Source organism: Urocampus carinirostris, chromosome 16 (genome assembly GCF_059441175.1).
Source record: "Urocampus carinirostris isolate Australia breed hairy pipefish chromosome 16, RoL_Ucar_1.0, whole genome shotgun sequence".
In the NCBI taxonomy this organism is placed as follows: domain Eukaryota; kingdom Metazoa; phylum Chordata; class Actinopteri; order Syngnathiformes; family Syngnathidae; genus Urocampus; species Urocampus carinirostris.
This window is the reverse complement of record NC_142364.1, coordinates 31253827-31269425: the sequence shown is the minus strand read 5'-3', so window position 1 is coordinate 31269425 and position 15599 is coordinate 31253827. Positions and strand designations below refer to the sequence as shown.

The 15599-nt window shown below is 36.6% G+C and overlaps 1 protein-coding gene across 2 annotated transcripts in view; it reads right to left on the bottom strand.

Moving 5' to 3' along the window:
* Positions 1-6241: 6241 nt before the first annotated feature.
* The window catches only part of ehmt1b (euchromatic histone-lysine N-methyltransferase 1b), a 37739-nt gene continuing 28381 nt past the window's right edge, over positions 6242-15599 (bottom strand). For both annotated transcript variants that reach the window (XM_088355856.1, XM_088355857.1), the window contains exons 22-26: positions 15374-15489; positions 14345-14431; positions 13232-13310; positions 10561-10736; positions 6242-7164 (exon numbers count right to left, since the gene is read on the bottom strand). In XM_088355856.1, the coding sequence (XP_088211982.1) occupies positions 6987-7164; positions 10561-10736; positions 13232-13310; positions 14345-14431; positions 15374-15489 (636 nt within the window). In that variant the 3' untranslated portion in view covers positions 6242-6986. The remainder of the gene's footprint in view (positions 7165-10560; positions 10737-13231; positions 13311-14344; positions 14432-15373; positions 15490-15599) is intronic.

Sequence of the window (15599 nt, the reverse complement as noted above, 5' to 3'; positions counted from 1 at the left end):
AAAAAAAATGTTTATTGTTTTTTTAATCTACAAAAAAAGCAGATATTTATTAAAAATAACTTCTCTCAACCTACGGTATAGAACATCACTTTGAGAAGATAAAATGACATCATCCCGTTTTCAATCGTTTTTGTTAGACAGTGTTGTGTGTCGCCACCTCTTGCTTAAATGTAGAACGACACCCATCCGGTCCCAAGCTGTCGAATGGTCTTTGAGTTTAGTTTGTATGTGGGAAGTCGTGACAACTGTTGTTGAAAAGACGTCTTTTAAGTTCCATTCAAAATTGTTGTAATCCGTAGTAGAAAGAGGACGAAGAGGGAAAAGAAAATGTAAGTTCTGTACAGGTCGTGAATCAATATTCTTGTCTTTCATAAGAATTTTACATATGCTACACCAAAATACCAATTCGAAGGACTTTGTAATACGGCATATTTACCAACGTTAACATCAATGTCTGCAAAAATAATAAACATTATTTGAAGTTGTTTTGGGTCAAACATATGTTTGCGAGTACTCATCACTGCAATGTTCAAAACTAATTTGGATTATATGCTTTTTAAAAGGGGTCTCCAGCTAAAAACATGGCTAATAATGACTCTGAGAAACTTAAACTCTTTCATTTTTTTCTATTTGAACATTACCTATCTTTACTTTTATTCTCACTTCTTTTGGGGATTTCCCAAATAGCACAACCTATGTTTTTGATACGGGGAAACACGGTTACAGATTACATGAAGAATATAATCTCACTGTTTTCACGCAATTCCGGGTAAACGTACAGTTGCATACACTTGTGAAGAACCTAATGTCATTAGGGCAGCATCAGCTCAGGAGTTAAAGCAATAGTCTTGGGATCAAAAAGTCGCAGGTTTGATTCCAGGCTCCTCTGTGTTATATGTCCCTGGGCTAGACACTCAATCCCTAATGGCCCCGATAAGCAGCTAGTTGCCTTTCGTGGCTGACACTGCTATCGGTATGTGAGTGTGTGTGCATGGGTAAGTTTGAAGCACATTGTAAAGCACTTTGGGAGGTCTTCATTGACTTGGAAAGCGCTATATAAATGCATGATTACATGATCATTTAGTGATTTGTACTTGGAAAGTGACCACTTCCCTAAACTCAGAGAAGAATTAGAGGCAGCAATTAACTTACTGAAGAACGGAAAGTCTCCAGGAATTGACAGCATCCCATCAGAACTCATGTGAAATGGTGGTAGGCAAACTGCAGGCATCTTGACAAGGATTTACAAAAAGGTCTGGCAAACAGAACACTGGCCATATGCATGGACAAAATTGCTAGTAATTATGCTACTAAAAGAAGGAAGCCTTCAACTATGCTCCAAATATAAAATCACCAGTCTCGTCAGCAATTGCAAGTAAAGTTTTGCTAAAGGTCCTACTGAACAGACTGGAACCACAGACTGAAAACATCCTAGCCGAAGAATAGGCAGGTTTCAGAGAGGTAAGGAGCACCACAGAACAGATTTTTAATTGTGCATCCTATGTGAGGATTTTCAACAACACCAGAGAAACCTCAATCCCGTTTTTGTAAATTACAAGAAATGGGGCAGAAACTAGTACAGACCATTGAACAACTGTATGCCAATGTCAAGAGTGCGGTACTGATCAATGGTACCATTGGGGCATGGTTTCGAAACCACTGTTGATGTGAGACAATGCTGTATTCTTTCTCACGTTTTTCAACATCTTCCTTAAGAGGATCATGTCCGAAGCTTTGGAGCTACATGAAGGTACACTCAGTATTGAGGGACACAACATCCCAAACCTCCGTTTTGCTAATTATATTGTCAGATTGGCAGGAGACAAACAGGAACTCTGATCTGGTCAATCACCTGGACAAAGCCTTACCCCTGTATGGGAGGGAAATCAGCACAGCAAAAACAAAAAGTAATGACCAACAATCCTCAAAGTATCACCAAAAACATCCCCATTAATCACAGGGAGCTACAACCTGTCACCAAATGTGAATATCTTGGAGCTGTCATATCAGAAGAGGGGTCAGAACCAGGATCATGAGCGGAATAGTTCATACCAAAGCCACACTTGCCAAACTTAAACCCATTTGAAGGGGCAATAACAGCAGTAAAATAAAAAACTGACTCATGCAAGCGCTGGTTACTTCCATCTTTCTCTACGCTTGCGGGACATGGACTCTCACAGCAAAACTGGAAAAGAAAATCCAGGCCATGGAGATGCAATGCTACAGGAAAAATCTAGGGATCAGCGATTTGTGAACCGTGAAGTTGTTACTGAAGCTTTTCAAACATTTAACAAATAGCTTCTTCAGAATTTTTCATAGTAGAGGAAGTGTCCCAATTGGAATGATTTTGCACGGGGCCACGCTTTCCATTTTGATTTCATTTTCCTGTGGGGCATGCGAGTTCGAAATCATATGTTATATTTTTCTCACAATTTCAAAACATTCAGCATCAGCCTCCTCCACATTGTGTCTATTTTGCCTGCAACCACGGCAGCCGCCATGTCCATGAAGGATGTTAATTGGTTTCAGAGGGCCGCCTTCCCCACTGGCAACTAACAATACACTTGACTGTGTGCTATGTATGTACAACTTTGGCCAATTGTGGTTAGGGAATTACAGAGCACTTGTTTCTTACGATCAGGTTGCCCTTGTTCATGTTTTTACACTTCTCGTAAAAGTGTTTTTCTTCACACTGTTAATATGTGAATTGTCACAAGACTAAAAACAGCGGGTCAACTCTTATTTGCAATATAGTGAGCTCTGTGCTACTCAAAGGGGATATAACATCAAATGGTTTCCTGAAAAAAAAGAAGAATTTATATATATATATATATATATATATATATATATATATATATATATACATATATACATAAATTCACAAAATATTCAGTAGAGAATCAGTAGTGAGTACGGCAGAGGAAATAATAGGTAATGGCCTCCCGTCCCTGCAAAGTATCTACATCGATCGAACTAGAAAACGGACACTAAAAATTATAGACAATCCCAGTTACCCTGCTTGCTGGTACTTTGATCACCTGCCGTCAGGTCGCCGTCTTCGCTCCATTGCGAGCAAGACTTCACGTCTTAAAGAGAGTTTTTACCATTCCGCTATCCGTATGTTCAACGGGAATTGATTTGGGTTATTATGTATAGTATTATTATGCCAAAGGCGTTCCTCCGACCTATTCTACTCTAGTCTTGTTATTTACATATTCTTTCTTTTTAAACTATTCTATATAATTACCTTGTATTATACACTACAATATATATTTTACTCTATTCTTTAAAATCTATTATTTTATCATTATTGAGTGTTCGCGTGTCAAATTATTTCTTGTATATATCATGTTTATGGTTCATACTGGCTGAACTAATAAATACAATAGAATACAAGGTTTTAAGGTACAGCTTTTGTGCATTTTTTTATCAATTGAAAAACATCACTGACCATAGGGAAGTGATAGCGGCTACACATAACTACTAGACCACTGTTGATTACAGATGACATGTGTAAAGGCATTCAAATGTATCACAATATCACACTATTTTTACTCATGGTGCCATAAACAAAAGTTTGAGAATGGAGTAAACAGAAATTCAGCCCTGAAAGATATAAACGCATCATCTTGAGATACACCAAAGTTTTTTTTGTTTTGTTTTTAATCTTTAAGGATGAATTTTTGTTTTCACATTTTCATGCCCAAATGTAAGCACTTTTTAAGCACTTTCAAAGCCAATTTTCCAATTTCCACAGTACCTAGCATCGTGATCTCTTCACCTGTCTTGGCCGCAGGGCATAGAGGGCGATGACGCTTCACATGACAAACTAACGCTAGCTGCGTTAGTCACGAGGGAAGAAGTAATCAAATGGCAAAGCAAAGCCACCACAGCAGGCGCGTCGGAGTCATTTTTTCCTCATTTAATGTGTGGTCTATCGAGTGAGACTGCCTGGTAACATGGCAACAATTTCAAAAATTTACAAGCACTTAACCCAAAATTTAAGCACTTTATAAACCTTGAAAACAAACCATGACAATACAACCATTTTCAAGGTTTTTAAGCACCCATACAAACTTTGTTGTTCTATTCATTATCATTTGTTCCTAGCACTGTGAATTAAAATAGTGACGAGATAAACCCTAATGCCTTTTCGTATGTCATCTGTATCACTGGGGGTCTAATGATTAAGTTTCTGCATTTTCACCGCATTGCCCAAAGTTCGCACATGTATAAAACGCAAAACGTTTATACACAGGCTTTGGTAGCCCTTACTCTAGTTCAACTTCCATGAGTCTTATAGTCCAGTGCGCCTTATACATAAAAATATATATATCAAAAAACACTTTTGGGGGCTGCGGCTTTATTTTTAACGGACCTTATCGAATGAGTGAAAGATAATTGTGGCACGTTGTTGTTTGAAATGCTACCCAATGTAAAAGGAAAAACTTAAGAAATTACCGTAGACCACAGTTGATTGGGTCTCAGCCCATTTCAAGACGTGAGGAGCACTTCTTCTCATGACCGCTCCAAACAAACTGAAGACCAGTATGAGTGAGGTTCTGGTGTTTGGACCTGACTTGGAAATACACACTCGTATTTCTCCCAACCCAGAATGCGGAAAAGGCAGCTTCCTGTCAAGCCGTAGTTCCAGGAATTGTACATTTGGGAATTTCTTCAGGATTTTGTCATTATGAGTTACTTAATCTGCACAGGACGGGAACAATTACCGACCTTTTTGTAATAAACTGAAAAAGGTCTTTGAATAGCTATGTTTTTTATTTGGCAAAGGTTTTGTTTAGTACCTGATTAGCTTCCTGATATTTATCAATTGTTCAAATGTTGAAAACATACAGTAATTAGTGGTTATATCGTCAAAAAGAATGGACTATCAATTCTGCTATGTAGCAGAAGCTTGCTGCTTTATCTGGATAACCAAAACACTAGGTAGTACCAGACCTCCTGCCTTTTTGAATAAGAGCACAATAGGAAAGTGAATACATAACGTGTGATCAATCAAATTACTATCTATCTATCTACTCTGGTCTTATCCCTTGAGAGGGGTGACTGACAGTAGGACAAACACATACAAAAACAAGGAAAATAAAAAAGGGGAAAAGTAGCAAAAGAACACACACACAAATTTTTGGGGACCATGGCCAACCCAAATGCCCAAACACCCAAACAAGTTAGGCACTGCCCACTGCCTGAAGACAGCTGGGATGGGCTCAGCACCCCCGCGAAGATAAGCTGTGCGGATAATGGATGGATGGATGAATGAAACCAAGTTTATTATTTATAGTTTTTCCTCAAGACTTTTGGTGATGATACATTTTTTAAATTAAAATATATTGAGGCACGCTGTTAATTAAAAATGTATACAAATATACTGTATGAAAATATTTATCTTTGGACTGTTTTGTCCCTTTCTTGTTTTTTTTTGCTCAATGCTGGGCATATAAATGGGAAAAATTGTGAGGTTTGGTCACTTGGAGTCTCCGTTTATGTATTCTTGCCTGTGCTTTGTAGCACTTGTTTTTGGTTGAACTACACAGTACAGTGACATGTAGTATTTAGATATTAAACAGTGTCCCTTTGATGATGCCTGAGAATAAAAGAAAAGAGCTAAAATGTTCAACAGTTGTGTAAAATGTGCTTCAGTTCAAAATGGCAACATGCTGCTCAAATCGTTGCAGATTAAAACACAGTTCCTTACAGACTCAAATGGGAATCGTAATTTTAGTGCATATCGGTGGTTTGAAAAAAACGTCATTAAAAGCATTGATCAAATAAGCTCAAATACCAACGTATGTACACCGTTTTTGTTTAATACTCGTAGGTCAAGAAACTGGCTTTTATTTTACCTAACATAAGCTTTATCTAATGGGAGCTGACATTTTGCTACTACAGGTACTCAAAAACATCAAAAAGCCTGGGCAGAAAAAAGAAGAAGTAAAATTGTGTGTTTTGGTCAGTAGGTGTCCGTAGTTTGTATTCTTCTTTTGCGATTTTTAGCACTCGTTTTAGGTTGAACCGTACCATTCGAAGACATCTAGTGGTCAAATAATACACTGTCCCTTTGAGGAACAAAGAAAGAAAAAACATATACATTTTAGCTCTTTAATTCATCTGACTTTGCACCAAAAGGAGAAGCCCTCAAAAATTGTTGTACTATTGTAAGACAATGAAGGCCATTTAGCCAATAATCTCCAGAGCAAAGAGTGATAGGCTTCAGAAGAAAAGCATTTGTAGTCAATTTATTGAAAAAGATACAACCAATTTAAATGCTGTTTCACGGTGAATGTGTAACATAAAATTATGGAAATTCCTTTTCTTTCTGTTCAATTTTCCTGGTTCAAGATGTTGCACATCCTTTACAGCTCCACTACATATCAATAAAAAGAAACTTGGGAATATACACCAACAAAATCACTACATGTACGGTTACGAAACGGCAAATAAAACTGTGCGTTAAAAAAAATACAAAGTTCTTTTATCTTACAAAAGATGTTCACTAGGGTGATGAACATAAAATTAAAAAGCACCTTTTTGTAACTCGTTTTCTTCCGACATTAGTGTGACTATTTACCATATAACTAAATTCCACATTAACAAACGAGCTTAAAAGCCAAAGATTTTATTTACCTTGACTGCATGTCCTTGTCTTTTGTATCATGTAGTAATTTATCTAAAAATGTTAAGAAGTTTTCAAATGCTTGTGGAAGAAATGTCAACGACTCATAACTTTAATGTGCACCGGTTGATTTAGGTAGAGTGGTTCAACTCACAGAAATAGGTCAGGATTAGATCCTCTTTGTTTCTCTTTTGGTGACCACTCTTGGTTCATAACGAATAGGAACGGGAGATTGTTCAGGGGCCTCTGATTGTGCACTTCATTTCGCATCACAACCCTCCTTCCAAAAGGTTTGAGTTTCTGTACAGTACAAGTTCTCCTTTAATGTTCATTCGGGGGCCTGTGGAGACTTTTACGAGGGCCCATTGGAGCTGGTGTCGGGGGACGCGCTGGGCTGTTGCTGGTTTTCCGGCGTGCTGTCTGCCTGCAGAGCCGTCATGGCTGCCGAGGAGTATTTGCACTTGGATGAGCCGCACTCGCAGCTAAACGCCTTGCTTTTTACTTCCCAAAAGTGGTCGCCGTAGTTAAATCTGAAAAGAATAGAAACAAATCAATAATGCTCAAACGTATCACCTCCCGTACAGGGTTGTTACAGCTCAAGGCAAGTTAAGCTCAACTTAAAGACTTTTTTAACGCATTTTGAAATGAAATTCAAGACCAAGTCGACAAAACAAAAACAATTGAAACAAACAAAACAAAAAGTTACCGTATTTTCCGCACTATAAGGCGCACCTAAAAGTCTTAATTTTTTTCAAAAGCTGACCATGCGCCTTATAATACAGTGCGCCTTATATATGGCTCAACATTAAATCGCAAGGTCTCGCAACTTACGCAACAGCCGCTGACTCGATTTTCCCCCGAACGTGGAGTAGTCCGCGGTGTATGCTGGGATTTATATACCGGCGTTTCATTGGCTAACAAATGTGTCAATCATCATTTGAATCGATCGCTATTGGCTAAAGTTATTCGGAGCCTCGGATAGGCTAGAGGGCCGAAACAAACCCTGCAATTGGCCGAAAAAGATGTGTCAATCATCCGTTAAATCGATCACTATTGGCTGAAGTTGTTCGGAGCCTCGGATTGGCTAGAGCGCCAAACTAAACCCTGCAATTGGCCGAAAAAGATGTTTCAATCATCTGTTAAATCGATCGCTATTGGCTGAAGTTATTCGGAGCCTCAGATTGGCTAGAGGGCCAAATCAAACCCTGCAATCGGCCGAAAAAGATGTGTCAATCATCCGTTAAATCGATTGCTATTGGCTGAAGTTATTCGGAGCCTCGGATTGGCTAGATGGCCAAAACAAACCCTGCAATTGGCCGAGTTTAGCAATGGCTTAGCAAGCTTGCTAAAGTACGCCATAAAGAAACATGTTTCATTAGTCTGTATTTGTACGGTAAATATTTTACTCTCCTGGATTTACTTCATTCACGATTGTAAGAAGACCATGATTGCGTATCATTATTGAACGTGAGAACTTAGGTGAGCTATGCGGCTTTATATTTTCCCGGTATCTTGTTTTAGAACGATCTTGATGTTGCTGTGATGATTTGAGTGAATTAAACTCAATTCCAAGTGTTTATTGTCATATGCACAGTGAAGTTGCGAGCGAAAAATAAAATAGAAACTAAGAAATGTTTGGCATTTCTTGAATCCCAAGACTTTAACCTTCCGAATGATATTTGAAATGATGCATTTGAGTGACATTGTACAATCCGCACGTGTCTACGACACGTATTTGCTTCTTTGCAAGCTTTGGGAATGTTAAGGGGGTAATCAGTTTGACTGAATCATCTGACTGTTTTGTCGACGTTCCCATTGTAGCGCCTTATAATCCGGTGCGCCTTATCTATGGAAGATATAGGACCAAAAACTATTTTTTGGGAGTGCGCCCTATAACCCGGTGCGCCCTATAGTGCGGAAAATACGGTAGCTATTTTTTGCACACATAACTGCCTCATACACATTACCTAGCACAACTTTTAGTCATGGCATAAAATGTTTATCAGACATCCACTTCTTATTAAAAATACACTTTTAAAGCATGTTCCAAAGTAAACGTCTTTGTACGAAGTTGCTATGTGTATTGTGAGTAGACCTAAGACATGCATCTGCTGCTCTAAAAGGCCCGACTGAAACTACATCACCGTTTTGATAGTTCGTTATCGGGGTCACGCCATGTTTCCACTTAAGTCAATAGGTGAATTATTAAAAAAAAGACAATTGATAAATGTTTCTACATCTTTATAGTTCAAACTAATTTAAATCTTAATAATGAGTTCACATTTTTACAACTTTAAAAATTTGGATTTGAGACATTTTAATGCCAATTGAGGCCTTATTTGTAGAATAATGATTTCAATGCCTTTTAAGACTTTTCAATGATCCGCAGGAACCCTGACTGTAAATTCTAGACTACAAGCCGCTACTTTTTGCTACATTTAAACAATTTAAATACAGTGCAGCTTGTTTTTTTTTTGTAGCGGGAAAAACATTTTGCTCAGCAACAGTTGACTGATAAAATGACTGAGTATTTTCCATAGGTCCAATCAAATGGTATGATTATTCACAACATCCAATATTGTATAAGTTCTGTGTGCAGGGTCACTTTTGGAGGAAAACAGTATCGCGCCAATGGCCAATGTTTAATAATTCTGCTGCTCAGTCGATAAATAAAGTGTGCCGGTCACTGAGGAAAATTGAGAGCTGCTCTTTTCCACAACACATGCGCTAAAAAAATACAAAACACTGCAGAAATGTATGAAAACATTTATGATGCATTTTCAGAGAAATTACTCAATGTTTTTGCCAACGTTATTCATACAATGCACAACAGGAGCAGATGGGTAGGTTTGATGGTAGTTTAGTGAATATTTATAACAAACTCACAATATTTAAACTTTTTTACCCAAAAATCATCTTATAAATCTGAATTGAACAGCAGTGGAAGTTATCCATCAAAAGCACCTATGTCCTCATTCCATATCATTGGAGTCATTGTCAGGTCGCTAAAGTTTCCTTCAATCCTCGAGGAACATAACAAACAAATGCAATTTGGTCCATTACCCTGGTGACCACCAATAAACACAACACAACAAGATACTTTTGAGTTGCAATCTGGCACTATTATCTACAGTATGGTTGCCCTGGCGCTGTAGTCCAGAAATATAGGCCTATCATTTTAAGCAACGCAACCCTCATTCGCGTTTTCTTTTGGTGCAGTAGTAAATATGTGCTTTTCTTTGTAATCGCCATCTAGTTCAGTTTCTATTTCAGAGCACATTATTGTAAAAAAAAATCTGCAAAAATTAAAAATAAGATAACTAAAAGATATTTGTTACAGTTTTTGTTATTGGAAAAGTCATTTAAGTCCCTTTACTTACTTTAGTATCTTATCATAACTGTAAAGATAAATAAATAGAAGTATAGAGAAATTAAAATTTAAAAAACAAACATCAGAAAACAGTTTTGTGCACACATACTAATAAATTTGTATTCTATAAGTTCTGGTAAGGAAATATTAGGGAGGTCCACACATTTACTACGGATACCCATACCAGTTACATTAGTACATTAAATCCCTTTCTGCTGTAAGAAAATGACTGATAAAACATTTAAATCGCCCACAAATATTTTGCAAAAGTGGCTACAACTGTTCCCTTAATTTCAGGTTCTTTGACGTTAAATTTGCTGTATGAGTGATTTAAAAAATGTATTTGATTATTTACCCTTAAAACGTAAAGTGAATTTAAGCCTGTCACCCGATACTTGTTGAAAATATCGCATTTTACATTAATTTTACCAGTTTTGTAAAAAGCATTTACAAATTTCGAACTGTACTGCAAGATTAAATAGGAGTGCACGGGGCAAAATTTGACCAAGACTTGAGTTAAAAATGGATTTTAATAATTATTATCATAATTGATTACCCAAGCTCCTCTCCTGCCTTGATGTTTTCACTGGCAAAGAAGGCAATGTGCGGGAAACGCAAGTCCTGGTGTGTTGTGAACACTCTGCAGGCAAACAAGTTGGGCTCACACATGTGGTTGAGGAACCGACTGATGTTTCCATAGAAACGGGCATCGAGGCAGTAAAGATCTTCGGGCTGAGAGGCAGAGAAGAAAAAAATCGGATGAATAGTACTGGACTGACAACAGGAACATGAGTAGTCATGAAAAGCCAGTGGCTCATTTATGAGATCAGTATTGACAGATTGATAAAACAATTTTTTTTAATCCTTTCAATTGTACTCTTGGTTTAAAATTTTGGGGGAAATGTGTACAGTTTTAGAAATAATCCAAGAGCATTATCTAGGGAAGGGTTGGGCAAACTACGTGAACTTGAACACCTGAGAAAATGAATGTTATTATTTGGGACAGTAGCCTTTTTTGCTATTACAGAGGTCAACCGTTTCCTGTATTTTTTCACCAGGTTTGGACACACTGCAGGAAGGCTCTTGGACCACTCCTCCACACACATCTTCTTTAGATCAGTCAGGTTTCTGGGCTGTCGCTGAGAAACACGGAGTTAGAGCTCACTCCAAAGGTTTACAACAAGGTTCAGGTCTGGAGACTGGCTGGGACAGTTTAAAACCTTGATATGCTTCTTACGGAGCCACTCCTTGGTTTTCCTGGCTGTGTGCTTTGTCGTCATGTTGGAAGACCCAGCCACGACCCATTTTCAATGCTCTGACTGAGAGAAGGAGGTTGTTCCCCAAAATCTGACAATACACTGCCCCAGTCATCCCCTCTTTAATGCAGTGCACTTGTCCTGTCCCATGTGCAGAAGAACGCCCCCTGAGCATGATGCTACCACCCCCACATTTCACAATATACATATATACATATGTATATACATATATACATATATACATACATATGTATATACACATATATATATATATATATATATATATATATATATATATATATATATATATAACGCAGACTCCTACAGAAAAACTACTACAGTAATACTATAACAGAAAAACAACAAAATAATAGAGAAATACTACAAGCACACAACTTTAGTAATAATATAAAAATACCAAAGAAATACTACTAAGTTCTACTACTAAAATACAACAACCATATACCAGAAATACTACAAAAATACACCAGAGATACTGCAAAAATACAAAAGAAATACTACAAAATTAGTGCTAAAGAAATACTAGAAAATATACAAATATACATATTTAGTAAACCTGAAAATATAAAGAATACAATACAATAAAAATACTATAGCAGTGTTCATTTTACCTCTGAAAAGTGATGGGTCCAGGGGACTCGCATGCTCAAAATTCTATGGGTCCCAACAGAGATCTATGGGTCCCCAAAATTTAGTGTGCTCCATGCCCTTACAAACTGTCGTATTTTCCCTTACAAAATACAAAAAAAAACTTTTTTTTTTCAAACATGTTTATTTATGTAGTTTAACATGTTATATTGTACATGTGTTTCGTTATATCATATATATTGTTAATGAAGATTTTGTTGTGAGACATTGAGTTGCTCGACATGAATGAGGTTTATTATAAGAAAAAGTTCAAAAATGAAGTCGCTTGGACGTTCACTATAGAAGGAAAAAATACATGCAAATATAATTAAGTAGAATAATACATTTTCTTATTCAAATTATTAATTCATTTTCTGCATTATTGTTGGTAATATACTGATTAAAAGGGATCACCACTAACCTGTCTTTTTTCATTTTCTCCTTTTATACTTCTTTTTCTTAACTTCTTTATACAACATAATCATTCGTAATATAATGCATCAAAGCCAGTGAGCCGTTTGAGAGCCGGCTCTCTTTAATGAGCCGAAAAAGCCAGTTCTCTAAAAAGAAACGGACTTTCACTACACAACTAGAACTGGAGATCGGCGTGCAGACGAAAACTCGAACCGCGAGACCAAAACAACAATAGCGGATTTGCCTCACGAAAAGTTTGGAGTGAGGTAAATCTTTGTTAAAAAATGATAATGACAATTTCGTGTCAAAAAAGTTGCGTCCCGGGGACGCACGTTGATTTGACACGATGCGTCCCCAGCAAAAATAATGCGTCTAGGACGCAGGGACGCGGGCAAACGAGAACACTGCTATAGAAATACTACAAAAATACTAAACAATAGTACAGTAATACATCAAAAATACTATTACAGAAATACTAGAAAAATACTGATACAGTGAGATTACAGAATACTACGAATATACTACAAAATTACTATAAAACTATTATTTATAATTTAGTGCTTAAAAACAAAGGCCTAATAAACTATTTTGGTTTAATACTGAGCTTGTCAAAACCAATATAAAGAAACCATTCTATTCAAAGAAATATATAAAAAGATATATAACATGTATGCATATATATTTATTCATAAATGTGAATGGAAAAAAAATTGGACAGGTCTCCAGTCCCAGCCCACCCCTGAGTGACAAAATTACTGCAATTGCTAAATGAATCTTGGTTTCGCAATCACCAAATGCCAGGTAACCCTCAATACATTTGGTGTTACAAATTGAAATAATTACCATAATGAACAAAGAAGCAATTTAACTTATACTTGACAAAGGTGGATTATTTTGACTGCAGCCTACCTTGTCATCCAAACTGAAGAGGTAGGCATCGTTTTGCCTCATCTCAGCTTCCGCTTCAGAGATGATCTCACCGACGTACCTGTCATTAACAAATTTGTCACTCTTAAAAGTTTCAGACTCAAGATAGACGCTAGTCTCACAACATGCATAAAGACAAATCCTGATGGGCGCTTAAGTAAATGTCACCATCAATCTAATGTAATGTAAATGATATCACATTATTATGTAAATATTTTCTAGAAATGGTTTTGTACTGCCATCGTATAGTCAGTCTGGAGGAAATTGCCGGCTTGCATTACCGCAGCAGAATAGTTAACATTTTAAAGGACTCTTCTCACTATGGCCACCACGTCTTTGACCTGTTGCTCTTTGGTAGGCATTAGTTATCCATTAAAACAAGGAGAAACAGGCTCAGAGACCGTTTCTTCCTCAGGGCCATCACCACCCTAAACAAGCATGCAAAACTGTGAAAAATATATATTTTTGTGGGTTATTTGGGAGTTTCTGTTGCTGTCAAGTGTTACTGCACTACTTTTATTGCACTATTGGTATAACTTAAACTAGTCTTTACGCATTACGTAGTAAAAAATGGCCTATTTATCCTGTGACAGTCTTATCTTATTTTTCTCTTTAGAGTTTGGGTTCGGGATTTAAGAACCTAGTTACTTTCAGCTGCCATCTCCTGGCTTAAAGTCATGATTTGCTGGTGAAGTCCATTGTCATGACCATTTATCATTTCTTATTCCTGTAAACTGAAAACATCCTAGTTTATGAATGGATCATCTTTTTAGTCTCATTAGCATCCTGACATGGAAAACCAATGTAAATTATAAAAGATTATCTTCAAAGAGCTCATTGCTACATTATGTGACAGAACAAACACTGTTTCGATGAGATGGTCTTTAAGTTTTACATTTTTTAGACCTAATAACAAAAAGGCAGCAAAATTGATTGCGCTGCGATTATGTTATTACACAGTGCACTTATTTATGGGAAGTTTGAGAATATAGCTCATGCAGATTAGTGAATTATGTGATTTTCCTGTCAATTCTTAATGTTGTTTTTTTTTTTAAACCTTTTAAGAGATAAGTCAAAAAAATTGAAGGGACTTACTCGCATACAAAGGTTCCTTGTGGTATATCTTGAAGTGCTCGGACACCCCAGCCCTTCTTACTGGTCCGAAAGAGTTCAAGCCTCGCCCTAGGTTATATGACATATAATAACTTAATTCCTTTGTGTTTCTTTTTTTATAAATGCATGACCAGAACAAGTAGAGAACTATATTAGTTAAATTAATCATGCTATAATTGTTACAAGTAGCAAAGTATAGTTTTCCCCAAAACAAGAATAATTCAATGCCTCAAAAAGTGCAAATAACAAACAAGAACATTTTAAACTCAAATATTATTTTTATTTTTTTTTTAAACTGTAGATAGAAGCAGACGTTTTCAATCAAACCAGAAATTCATGCCATCACTGAGTGTGTTTAGAAAGACTACAATCACTTTAAGTTTTCAAAAATGCAGAATGTGATAACCTTCTGTTCGTTTCTGATGGTAGATCGTCATTGTTGATTGCTCACAATTTCAACTGAAAACGCTTCCATTTGTATCCATATAAATTTTAAAATCAGTCCACCAAAACAATATAAAAACATGTTCAAAATCATTTGGGGACCTGTTTAGCCCGTATCATGTTAAAGAATTTGGTAAACTGTTGATCTTAAGTCTCCAAGGACAAAGTATAGTTACTAGAGTCTGGCAAAAAATACAAATTCTTGCTAAAATATGTCATGTAAAGATAACCCGAAAACTCAACAATTTGTAAAAGTAGCGCCAACCGTATGTTCTAGCCAATAAGTATTTTTCAGAAAATAAAATGCACCCAAGAGTGGCTATATAATTGTGTACCAACAACAGTGAAATATTTAGTTAGAATGTAACGTAAAGTAATTGATCTTTTATTGTGGCATGAAATCGTCAAATATCTTATTTGAATAAGTTCGAATCGAACAGATTTTAAAAATATCCAATTCACAGAGAATCTAGACAATTTGTCATCTAGAAAGATAGTTGTAGATTAATTTGATAAATGTAGATTTGTTTTTGCACCTCTATTACAATACTCAAAAATCGTATTCACCTGAGTCCGTTTTGCACCACCCTGTTCCTGCAGGTCTTCCAACATGAACAAGCATGGTTGCACTCAAAGATGAGAGGGGGCTGCTCACGACAAAACTCAGGTAAAAGACACCCGCCCTAAAAGTTCAAGAAAATGTTAAGGAGCAAGTCAGGTAGGTCAATATTTAGATTGATTTCTGTAATTTGTGAAGTGTTTGCCTACTCTAAATATGATTGTCCTTTGGAAA